Here is a 13,755-nt window from a genome sequence, read left to right on the forward strand (position 1 = left end):
ACTAACAAGGGAACCTCCCCATCGCACCCCCCCTCAGATTTAGTTATAAGTTGGCACAGTGGATAGGCCTTGAAAAACTGAACACAGGTCAATGGAGAAAACAGGAAGAAAATATGTGGAACTATGAAAAAAATTAGTAAAATATACAAACTGAGTAGTCCATGCGCAAGATATGCAGCATCAAAGAAACATTGCGGTCAGGAGCACCGTGGTCCTGTGGTTAGCGTGAGCAGCTGCGGAGTGAAAGGTCCTAGGTTCAAGTCTTCCCTCGGCTAAAAATTTTACTTTGTTTATTTTCGCAAAGTTATGATCTGTCCGTTCGTTCATTGACGTCTCTGTTCACTAATAAGTTTAGTGTCTGTATTTTCCGACCGCACCGCAAAACCGTGCGATTAGTAGACGAAAGGATGCGCCTCTCCAATGGGAACCGAAAACATTTGATCGCAAGGTCATAGGTCGACCGATTCCTCCACAGGAAAACACGTCTGATATATTCTATACGACACTGGTGACTGCATGTGCGTCACATGACGGGAAAATGTTGTCGACCCACCTAACTTGTACACTTAGCGAATGGGTAAAAAGATTCTTCTGCCTTACCCGATTTAGGTTTTATTGTGGATGTGATAATCACTCCCAAAAAAAGTGATGAAAACATAAGAGTTTGTCACATATAGTGAAAATAAAAAATTAAACTGTTCACTCGAGGGAAGACTTGAACCTGGGACCTCTCGTTCCGTAGCTGCTCTCGCTAATCACGGGACCACGGCGCTCCCAGAGTCCCATTGTCCTTGATGTTGCCTATCTTCGCGTGGACTACTCAGTTTGTATATTTTACTAATTTTTTTTATAGTTCCACACAACTTCTTCCTGTTTTCTCGATTGATCTGTGTTCAGTTTTTCAAGGCCTATCCACTGTACCAACGTATAACTAATTCTGAGGGGGGTGCGATGGGGAGGTTCCCTTGTAAGGAACAGTTACGCTTGAGGCTTGTTCAAAGAAAAGTAGCGAAGAAATTAGATCTGTTGCTCAAGAATTAAGGGATATGCAAACAGCTACAACAGAAACACTTAGAGAGGAAATTAGTACAGTCGGTAAACAATGCTCTGAAAAAGCTACACAATTACGCGACGAGTTTAAACTAATGACAGCAGAACTTTCGCGCACAATGGATGCAAAGATAGACGCGAAATTCGACCAACAGAACACTCAGATTGACGAACGTTTTAATCACCACATACAAAACAGTGATACGCGTTTCCGCACAATTTATACAGGATCAAAATAAAGTAAAACGACAAGTCATGGAAACAATCACTGTACAGAGACAGGAAGACAAACGTAAATTGTTTGCGAAAGCAAAAACGTATGTAGACAACAATATTGTTTCAGTGTCCGATGAAATTAATACCATCAAACAGTCGAACACAGAATTACGTAATGAAATTTCTGATCTTAAATCAAAAACAGATACACACACAGTAGATATTCAAACAGTGACCGACAGACTCGAACAATTAGAACTAACACATGATTCCGATGTCATTAGTGCTGACGTTAAAAAATTGAACGAAACCACACGTAAAATTCAAAAACAAATTAATGCTTGTGACACTAAAACCGATGATCAGGTAAAAATTCTGACTGAAAAATATGATGAATTGGCCAGTCGTATTGACGTTATTAAAAGTAATAATGACAGCAAATCAGACGATACCTCACCGGTTTCATTTAATCAAACACCTGAATTTCAAAATCTACAACTGACAGTCAATGAGATCGATTCATCTAATAACACCTTACGTAGAAAATTGTCATGTTTACAGCAAGAGGTAGCAGAGATAAAAAATGTTTCAGGGTTTAACACAACACAGCAGACGCCACTTTGCGAACATTTGTCAGACTCACGCAGCGCGTATAATTTGGGTAATCCACAGAGACTACGCGACTTAAAATCCGAAAAGCTACGCGACTTAAAATCTGAAAAGCTACGCAACTTGAAATCCGAAATGACACAATAACAGATTCTCACACAAACCTGAACGTGTTCTTAAATTCAGTGACGAGAACTTAGATTACGAGCAATTTTTATCTGTAAGAAAATCTAAGGAACTTAATAATGGGAGAGCACAGATACACGATTTGAACTGGATACGACAATTTGCTATTGTATTTTCATCAGCATTGCCTATAATGCAGAAACTGGAATTAGCATGGATACAGCAATTTGTTTGTGAATTTTTACCGCCATTGCCTGTAACGCAAAAGCTAAAATTTATTTGCAGTACGTAATTGACCTCAGGGGATTCATTACACTTTAATGAATATGTGCAGTAGCGTGTATGGGGCCCCGAGCTGTAGTAGTGCTGTTTCATCTTTAGTTTTCTGCACTGCTGCCTTTCTCTTCTACTATCCTTTATATCTATCAAAACAGCTCTTTAACTATTGCTCTACCTAGAATTAAGAAACATTTAAAGAAAACCTGATAGACAAATTTTTTACCGAAAGTGACAATTTTCATGAGGCACTCCAGAACTACCAGCGTAATTTTAATAACAGGTTAAATTGTAATCATCAGTATGTCGCAACCACATTTTGGTAACAATAGATGTTTTTCACAACAGCATGAAAGTCAACCGGTTAGCATACCTAACCAACAATGTAATGCACAAAGTCAGCCAAGCTTTAATGTTTCACCGCGTGCACGTATAGTCCCAGGTACAACAAATAGTAACGCACGCCAGCAAAGAAATGAGTACGTACAGAAAACACACTATTTCAACTCGTATCGCACTGCGCCGTATAGAAATGACTATCATGACAGACGTAAAAATAATGAGCACAATTTTCAGCTTACATTTAATAACAGTCGGTCTTATGAGCAGCAAGAACATCAGTAACAACATATTATCATGAATGAACCAGACAATAGGTGTCATCCTTAGCGTAATACGTCAGGAAGAAATAACAGAACAGTTCAAATAGTGGATATGCCACAGCATCCTCCCGTAAATAACAGCACGTACGACAGAATTTGACCAGATACAGTACAGGTTGCATATTCCAGTAACGTAAACAATCATTTTGACACGCAGAATCTTGTCTACGAGAAGGTTATTTGAAACATGCTTTGTTGAATACACCACTTTTATCGCACACAGATCTTACCAGAAATTTTTCCATTGCCACCGACAGTTCTAACACTGCTTTAGGCGCACACATTTTTCAGGAAATTGAAGAAGATGGTTCTGCAGTAATTAAAAACATCGCATTTGCAAGTCGCATTCTGTCACCTGCTGAACGAAATTATTCCGTTACAGAACTGGAAACATTATGTGTTGTTTGGGCTTTTACGAGATTTAGACATTTTCTTTATGGAAGACACACCACCGTCTACACAGACCACAGAGCGATACAATTTTTACTTTCGGCTAAATTCACACACGATAGACTAAGCAGATGGAAACTTTATTTACAAGAATTTAATTTTACAATAGTTCACATTCCCGGCACACAAAATGTTGTAGCAGACGCATTATCACGTTCTCTCAGCAACAAGACATCGCAACCAACTTCTGCAAAGCAAATTTCAGCGTTATGTACATTCAACAAGTTGCATTTGAAAATTTTATTTCGTCGTCATTACAGGACATAGCACGAGAGCAAAGTAAAGACAACGTGTTGAAAGAAATTAAACAGCTTTGGCAAGATAAGAATAATGTTACGATTAGAAGCCATTACACTGTACGCAATGACATTCTGTTTCGCCGCTCTCATCCTGACAGCAACAATTGGTTATTATGCATTCCTGACGAGCTTGTTAACAAATTAGTCTCGTATACTTATTTACGTTACGCACATTACGGAGCCAGAAAATGTTTTCTTATACTGAGATAGAACTGTTATTTTGCCAACATGGAGAAACGTATACGACGAGTTTTAGCGTCATGTAAAATCTGCCAAAAAGCTAAGTCAGACACGACTTCACATATTCCTCCATTATATCCCATTGTACCTGTTAAATTAAGACACATGGCCGCTGTAGACATTTTTGGTCCGATTCCCAGAACTAATAGAGGTTTTTGCTACATCTTTGTCGCTGTTGAACTCACTTCAAAATTTGTTACCTTGACTCCGTTACGCAAAGCTACTGCTAAAACCATTTCGAAAGCATTTGTAAAGCATTTTCTATTTCATGTAGGGCATGTGTTGAAAGTAATTTCCGACAAGGGATCATAGTTTCGTTCTGCTATATGGACACGTATGTTACGAGCTAGAAACATTTCTCCGATCTATATATCCAGGTACCATGCTTCTTCGAACCCTTGTGAACGATTAATGAAAGAAATTGGTAAACTGTGTAGAATATACTGCCACAAAAGACATATTGATTGGGACACACACATATTCTCATTCCAAGAAGTAATTAATTCCATACCAAATGAATCCACTATGCTATCTCCGTCTGTTATACAGAAAAATGTAGAACCAACTAACAAAATTACAGAATTAGTAAACTTTCCTACATCTCGTCGACTACGACACCATGAAATAATTAACATTGCGCTGAACAACATCAAACGTGCCGCAGAGCGCCGGAGAAGACAGCAAAAACAAGTTTGTATACGCCGTGACTTTCACATTGGACAGAAGATATTAGTACATACACACTATCTATCCAGCAGAATAAAAGGTAAGTGCAGTAAATTTGAACTTCTATACGCAGGTCCATATCGGATTCGCAGCATTCCTCACCCCAATGTTGTACACGTCGAAACTCTCAGAACCAGAAAAAATAAAGGCAACCACCCTGTCTCCAATATTAAACCCTTTATTGAATGAAGACACTTTATGATTTAACATACTATGATGCCATTTACTAATTTTTATGATCACTTATGCAATTATATTCACATGACTAATCACCTCTACTAACTACACAACATACAAGCTGAACACAAAGAAGGTCACATTTCTTGTCATCATTTTTTTATGTATGTACGATTGTTTTCATATTTTGTTTGTATGTACTGTGAAATAGTTGAGAAATAACACACACCAGATGACTTGGACATTTTTGCCCTATGATGTCTCAACATCGTAACTGTTTTACATTTTTGCTGCTGCATTGTGTTATTCTGTGTACATTTTTGCATTTGAACACTGTCTATTTTTTTTCATATTACGTTTTCTGTCATGGTATGCTGTATGCTTAATTATGTTATCATAAACCAGTCATTATTTAGTGAGTATATGGTGTAAATGCAAGACATTAATCTTTGTTCATCAATTTCAGAAAGAAATTATGCGTAAAAGAAATAAATTAAACAGAAATGGGAATTTCACCTTTGGAATGAACGAAAGAAGATCCAAACCTCGTGATGAAGAGTAAATGGATCAGGATTAACAAGCATTAACAAGAATATACTATACACATCGTAGAATAGCAGTCTTAACTAATTTTTTCTTTCAGAATACGAGGCGATTGATGCAGGCTGTCAGACAGAACTACACATCTTAGTTTTAGTGATGAAATATGCTAGAGATAAGGAATAGTTATGTAATGAGTAATGAAATGATTTTTTTTTGCAGATGATAATGAATGCTGATGAATAATGATGAAGAATATGCTACTACGGATAATGAAGTTTTTCTTTACAGGTGATGATAATAATGGAGTATGATAATGAAGTGATGGATAATGAAGTTTTTTTTCTTTACAGATGAGGATATTGTTGAAATTATGTATTTATGCTATGTAGTTATTTAAGTATTTGTTGCAGTTCGCTTTGACAGCAGGTGTTATATTGCATAGTATAATGACGGAAGGTTTTGGAAAGGACAGCTATGGAACACATTTTTATACACATTTCACTACCTGTTAATTCGAAGTTCACTACTTTTCGGCATAAAATGCATTTCTTCTCTCAGCTTAATAATCCATTTTTTGGTATATTTTTGCAGGAGAAATTATTTATGAAATTAATGTGCTATAAGCAGTTGTTCATTAAATCTATGTCATTTATGAATGTGATTACATATACTCTACTTGTTTCATAATCTTGCAACAGCGGACTCATGACGAATGACGTTACACATTTTCATTTACAGCAACAACACAGAAGCAAATTTTTTTTCTTGCTTTCCCCTATAATTACCCAAAGCAATGCATTGCTAACAAAAAAAAATGTATTACCAGTCCCAAATAATGATACCAGTTTAAGAGAGTTCTGAGTAATGCTGATCAGCTATGAATAATATGTAACTTGAATAATGAATGCTACTGATTACTGTATTGAGATGGACAATGATTAATAATGCTTTGTAACTAGGAAATGAATGCTACTACTTATGCTTTGTAACAAGGAAAAGAATGCTACCGATTACGGTATTGAAATGACCAATGATTAATAATGCTTTGTAACTAGGAAATGAATGCTACTGATTATGCTTTGTAACTGGGAAATGAACGCTACTGATTATGGTATTGAAATGACCAATGACAATGTAGTCTGTAAATCAATTAATGAACATTTTTCTGTAGTACTACATACATGGTACAGAAATGTTCAATAACTGGGCTATGACTGCCGCAAACTACTAATGTAATTCCCAATGAAGACTAGTATGTGACTTTATGTCCTTCACCTTCTGACCTCACTACCCTGAATTACTGCAATATCCATTTGTCCTGTATATCCTCTTGATCATGGAATTCTACGTTGGTGTGCCTTGTAAGAGCGTGGTGTTGACACGACATGCTGTCCACCACCGTGAGTGATGGAGACGTTATTATGGTCTCACTGTTTGGTGTAGCTGATGTACTGCCAAAATGATAACATGGAATATTACTACGACATTTCAGTGTCTTGGCTACGCTGATAAACACTTCTGGGAAAAGAACTTCAGATTGTCTGACTTGGTGTTGTACTTCTGTGGAAAGATATGGACTTTCAGTGCAGCTGCGTGCAACCTAAAGTGCTACAACCATGATGCAATCCTTCCCTTTCCTATCCTAATTCTTGTAACATATTGAAAATCATTTTTTGCTAACATCATTTGTATTCATGCCCTATACATTTTTTTTCGAACTACAGTGCGAGTGTACTTTCGTTATTTTCTAACATGATTACTACTCATTGTATGTACATTTCGATTTGCTGATATATTCTGAACTACAGTGCGTGTGCACTTTTGTTATTTTTCTAACATGATTTCTACTTATTGTATACACATTTTGTGATTAGCTGATATATATGTTCTGAACTGCAGTGCATGTGCACTTATGTCACTTGTCAACATGATTTTTTTTTTTATTCTGAATTTCAGTGCGTGTGCACTTTTGTCATTTTATAACATGATTACTACTCATTGTATGTACATTTTGATTTGCTGTTTGTCATTGCCTAATATGTTTTGTACTTGGTGCATGTGCACCATATTTACTTCATGTTCTATATCTGTATATATATATGCTGTAATTGTAAATTTAATGAATTCTGAAAAAAATTGTTGCTCATGGCAAGTCCAAATGACTCACCATCGCTGCCAAATTTTTGCCCCCCCCCCCCCCCCCCCCACCCCAGTGGAGGGTTATGAAATGCGTACGTATTCAGTACCAGCGATGGCGAGGCATGACAGAATCTCTGACCAGAGAGTTGTTTATCGTTGCTAGTCTGCGCTTGACCGCGCGAGAGTTCAGTTGTGAGTTGGACTCAGTCGGAAGTAGCGTGTGAGGAGTCGGCGGGTGTCGACATGGGTCTCTGGTCACGGTTCGGCACGAGGTATATTGTTAAATAAGGTAATGAAGCAGCATTGCGCACATCTGATAATGTAACATATGTTAATTGTAATTAATTTGTTCAAGAAATGCCCCAATAATAATTTTGTTTTCAAAGCCATCGTTTTTAAGAAAAGAATCATGCAATTGAAACAATATTTCCTATGGTTTTCCTCCCAGAATCAATTTATTTTGTTTTCAAAGCAATCGTTTTTAAGAAAAGAATCATTACAATTGAAACAATATTTCCTATGGTTTTCCTCCCAGAACCAATTTATCAGATTAATTATTGCACAGGGCCTAAGGTCAGCGCTGCTGCCCTATTATTGTGGGTTTAAGGATTAATCTTCATTTCTTAATTTTTTGTGTCGAGTTTAGCTTTGGTTCATTATTATTCTATAATTTTTGTGGGGAGCAAACGTTTGGCTCGTTTTCATTATCATAGACTTTTCTTTATTTCTGCTGGGAGGTTACGTTTTACAGCACGATGTCCATTCACATTTAATTTTTTTCTTTAATTTTTGTGGGGAGGTTACAGTTGCTTTTATTTCAATTTAACGATGTTTTGTGGGAGCTCAACAACATTTGCCTCTATTTGGATTAACATTCAATTATAGTCATTTACATTATTTGCGGAAAAATTGTCATTTATAAATTATCCGGGGAGGTTACAAGGGGGAAAAATAGGAGTCGAAGAATTGTTTTGTTTTAAATGTCACTATTAAGGCTTTTGAAGCTAGACCTACGAAAATTGGTATTTGGTTTCTCGGACAGAAATAAAGAAATATGTTTCAGTATTTTTGTGAATTTAACCCTATGGGGTGAAACAGTGTTTGAAAGCTTTTTTCTTTAAACATGTCACTATTAAAGTACTATTAAAGTATTTTAAAGCTAGAACTATGAACACTGGTATTTGACTTCTCGGTTACAAACAAACAAACAAAAAAATACGTGTTTCAATGTTTTTGGAAACTGGACCCTTAAGGAGATGAAATAAGGGATGAGATTTTTTACGAAAATATTTTATTATGAAAGCAATTTTAAAGCTAAATCTTTGAAAACTGGTGTTGTGCTTCTCGATTAGAGATGAAAAAATACGTGTTTCATCATTTTTGAAGATTCAACAACTAATGGGGGAAAATAATGGTTGAAAGAACATTTGAGAATAAATAATTACTAAAGGACTACTAAATGATTTTTAAGGCTTCATTTATGACAGGTGGTATTTGACTTCTCGGTTAGAAATAACAAAAAAATACGTGCTTCAGTGTCAATGGAAATTGAACCCCTAAGGGAGTGCAATAGGGGATGAAAATTTTTAAGAAAATATTTCGTTAGATTGAAAACATTTTAAAGCTAAATTTATGAAAATTGGTATTTCACTTCTCGGTTGGATGTAAAGAAACATTTTTTTGGGGATGAAAGTTACTGTGGAAATATCTCTACAACAAATCAAAAGGCATGATTAACAAAAAAATTTGGAAGCCAACTACCAGAATCGCTTGTTGGTCAGAAGCACATTCGGAAATGATCACAGTTATATTCTCTTTATTAGCATGAAAAGGTTAGAAGGTGTTGTAATTTGTTAATAACATAAAAAATTCTATTAACTGATACAAAAACAAAAATCTATGCTGGTCATACAGTCTACGCGAGCGAAGCAGCGGGCGTTTAGCTAGTATACATAAACTATGAGATCAAAAGTATCCGGACACCTGGCTGAAAATTACTTACTTACAGGTTCATAGTGCCCTCCATCGGTAATGCTGGAATTCAATGCGGTATTGGCCCACCCTTAGCCTTGATGACGGCTTCCACTCTGGCAGGCATACGTTCAATCAGCTGCTGGAAGGTTTCTAGAGGAATGGCGGCCCATTATTCACGCAGTGCCACACTGACGTGAGGTATCGATGTCGGTTGGTGAGGCCTAGCACGAAGTCGGCATTCCCAAACATCCCAAAGGTGTCCGATAGGATCCAGATAAGGACTCTGTGCAGGCCAGTCCATTTCAGGGATGTTATTGTCGTGTAACCACTATGCCACAAGCCGTGCATTATGAACAGGTGCTCGATCATGTTGAAAGATGCAGTCGCCATCCTCGAATTGCCCTTCAACGGTGGGAAGCAAGACGGTGCTTAAAACATCAATGTAGGCCTGTGCTGTGATAGTGCCACGAAAAACAACAAGAGGTGCAAGCCCCTTGCATGAAAAACACGACCACACCATAACCTCCTAACCGCCTCCGAATTTTACTGGTTGCACTACACACGCTGGCAGACGACATTCATAGGGCATTCGACACACCCACACACTGGCATCTGATCGCCACATTGTGTACCGTGATTCGTCACTCCACACAACGTTTTTCCACTGTTCAATCGTCCAATGTTTACGCTCCTTACACCAAGCGAGGCGTCATTTGGCATTTACAGGCGTGATGTGTGGCTTATGAGCAGCCGCTCGACCATGAAATCCAAGTTTTCTCACCTCCCGCCTAACTATCCTAGCACTTGCAGTGGATCCTGATGCAGTTTGGAATTCCTGTGTGATGGTCTGGATAGATGTCTGCCTATTAAACATTACGATCCTCTTCAAATGTCGGCGGTCTCTGTCAGTCAACAGACGAGATCGGCCTGTAGGCTTTTGTGCTGTGCGTGTCCCTTCACTTTTCCGCTTCACTATCACATCGGAAACAGTGGATCTAGAGATGCTTAGGAGTGTGGAAATCCCGCGTACAGACAGACGTATGATACAACTGACACCAAATCACCTGACCACGTTCGACGGCCGTGAGTTCCACGGAGCGCCCCATTCTGCTCCTAGATGTCTACTGATTACTGAGGTCGCTGATATGGAGCACCTGGCAGTAGGTGGCGGCACAATGTTCCTAATTTGGAATACGTGTTTTTGGGGGGTGACAGGATCACGTAGTGTACAGTGCACTGGATCCCAAAGCTACGATACTTGGACACTCTGTAGCGTCATTAGATGTGATTTTATTCTCAAGACAGCTTCTACGTCTCTTCGAAGTTTGTCGTTGTAGTTCTGAAACACGATGTATATTTATATACAACGTATATTAAAAAAGTATGTTGCGTATGTCCACCCGAAAGTCTATTAGAGCATCGTGTAAAAATTAAAGGTAAATGGGTCAAGAAGTTTTCGAGATTTTTGGTAACAACATTAAACAACGATTCGTCTTTATACGGTAGTACACTACTGGCCATTAAAATTGATACACCAAGAAGAAATGCAGAAGATAAACGGGTATTCGTTGGTCAAATATATCATACTAGAACTGACATGTGATTACATTTTCAGGCAATTTGGATGCATAGATCCTGTGAAATCAGTACCCAGAACAACCACCTCTGGCCTGAATAACGGCACTGATACGCCTGGGCATTGAGTCAGACAGAGCTTGGATGGCGTGTACAGGTACAGCTGCTCATGCAGCTTCAACACGAGACCACAGTTCATCAAGAGTAGTGACTGGCGTATTGTGACGAGTCAGTTGCTCAGCCACCATTGACCAGACGTTTTCAATTGGTGAGAGATCTGGAGAATGTGCTGGCCAGAGCAGCAGTCGAACATTTTCTGTATCCAGAAAGGCCCTTACAGGACCTGCAACATGCAGTCGTGCATTATCCTGCTGAAATGTAGAGTTTCGCAGGGATCGAATGAAGGGTACAGCCACGGGTCGTAACACATCTGAAATGTAACGTCCACTGTTGAAAGTGCCGTCAATGCGAACAAGAGGTCACCGAGACATGTAACCAATGGCACCCCATACCATCACGCCAGGTGATACGCCAGTATGGCGATGACGAATACACGCTTCCAATGTGCGTTCACCGCGATGTCGCCAAACACGGGTGCGACCATCATGATGCTGTAAACAGAACCTGGATTCATCCGAAAAAATGACGTTTAGCCATTCGTGCACCTAGGTCCGTCGTTGAGTACACCATCGTAGGCACTCCTGTCTGTGATGCAGCGTCAAGGGTAACCGTAGCGATGGTCTCCGAGCTGATAGTCCATGCTGCTGCAAAGGTTGTCGAACTGTTCGTGTAGATGGTTGTTGTCTTGCAAACGGCCCCATCTGTTGACTCAGGGATCGAGACGTGGCTGCACGATCCGTTACAGCCATGCGGATAAGATGCCTGTCATCTCGACTGCTAGTGATATAGGGCCTTTGGGATCCAGCACGGCGTTCCGTATTACCCTCCTAAACCCAGCGTTTCCATATTCTGCTAACAGTCATTGGATCTCGACCAACGCGAGCAGCAATGTGGCGATACGATAAACCGCAAACGCGATGGGCTACAATCCGACCTTTTCACCAGGCAACGCCGGTCAACTGCTGTGCTTGTATGAAAAATCGGTTGGAAACTTTCCTCATGTCAGCACGTTGTAGGTGTCGCGACCGGCGCCAACCTCGTATGAATGCTCTGAAAAGCTAATCATTTGCATATCACAGTATCTTCTTCCTGTCGGTTAAATTTCGCGTCTGTAGCACGTCATCTTCGTGGTGTAGCAATTTTAATGGCCAGTAGTGTATATCGCATAATACAGGCTTTTTCATGTTGCGAAGGTTCTTCCACAGAAGCAAAGGTTGTTAGGGTAACAAACCGAATAAATCGTACTTAGTTTATTACTCCGCAACGAGCCACCGGAGATCGTGGATCCATTATACCGAAACAGGCGTGCTTTTAAGGTGCCCCTGAACGACCTCTTAAAATGTGTCGACGAAGTTCTTGACTCGTTGCACATCGCTGGAGTTTTTCCTTTCTACGAAAGACAATGACGAGAGGAAAGTAACAGTAGGCGTCGTTATGGCTGGGACCGAATGGCTTCATTACGCCGCGTACTTAAACACCAGCAAGCGGTGTTATACGTGTCAGCAGATGCTGTCTGGCTACTTACGGCAGGACGAAGGTGTCGGGCGGCGGCGAGGCGCCGAAGCGCTGCTGGCAGTAGCTGGCGTCGTGGAGCACCGGGTTCCTCAGCAGCATGCGCCCAAACTCGTTCGGGATGGGCACCAGCACCTGCGAGCTGGGGCTGGCGCTGTAAACACAGACCCAAGTGTCAGCGTCTACCCTGGCTGCGCCACCCTGTCAGTTGCTCTCTCTTTTCTTACTCACGACTCTCTCTCTCTCTCTCTCTCTCTCTCTCTCTCTCTCTCTCTCTCTCTCTCACACACACACACACACACACACACACACACACACACACACACACACACACACTTAGCAGATATACAATCAAGCCTACATGCGCACCAACGTTTCTTCAGTCGGTCGACCGCAAAATCGTTCTGTTACAACAATAGTGACGGAATTACACTCACTGACGATCAGAAATTGTCACACGTCATCATGTGAGATTTGTGGGCTACTGTGTAACCTCGTTCGCAAACGCCGCCACAATACCAGTTCATCCGACTTTTATTTATATAATCAGTCTTTATTCAGATACAATTGTTTTACACTAATCACCTTCAAAACAGTCCCCTTCAGCTTCCACACATCTCTCCCGACGCTGCTGCCACTGCTGTAAATACCGCCGGAAACCCTCTTCTGGTATGAGGCACAGCTGCTCCGTCAAATTCTGCATTATGTCTTCCCTGTTCTGAAATCTGATACCTTACAGAATATTTCTCGGTTTAGGGAAAAGCCATAAGGCACTCTGTGCTAGCTCCGGGGAATAGGGAGGCTGTCGTGTTTAGCCAAAAACCTCTAAATTAACTGATGATGAGCACTTCCGCTATCGTGCTGAAGGTACCAAATGTCCACTGTCCACAAGTCCGGCAGTTTGTGTCTCTCTGCTTCACAAAAGCGACACAAAACTTCTTAGCAGTAGTCCTTACTGACTTTGGTACCTTTTTTGGGGATACTCATGATGGACCACGCCACTCGAATAAAAAAAGACGATGAGCATTATTTTCACATTGCTTGCGACCTTCCTCGCATTT

General features: G+C 39.9%; 1 protein-coding gene across 1 annotated transcript in view; it reads right to left on the reverse strand.

Annotated features, from left to right (window-relative positions):
- Positions 1 to 13,755, reverse strand: part of LOC126481200 (L-asparaginase-like) — a 391,393-nt gene that overhangs the window by 247,562 nt on the left and 130,076 nt on the right. Inside the window, exon 2 of the mRNA XM_050104797.1 lies at positions 12,708 to 12,848. Coding sequence (XP_049960754.1) covers positions 12,708 to 12,848 — 141 coding nt within the window. The remainder of the gene's footprint in view (positions 1 to 12,707; positions 12,849 to 13,755) is intronic.

The sequence above is a fragment of the Schistocerca serialis genome, chromosome 5, assembly GCF_023864345.2.
Source record: "Schistocerca serialis cubense isolate TAMUIC-IGC-003099 chromosome 5, iqSchSeri2.2, whole genome shotgun sequence".
NCBI classification, from domain to species: Eukaryota; Metazoa; Arthropoda; class Insecta; order Orthoptera; family Acrididae; genus Schistocerca; species Schistocerca serialis.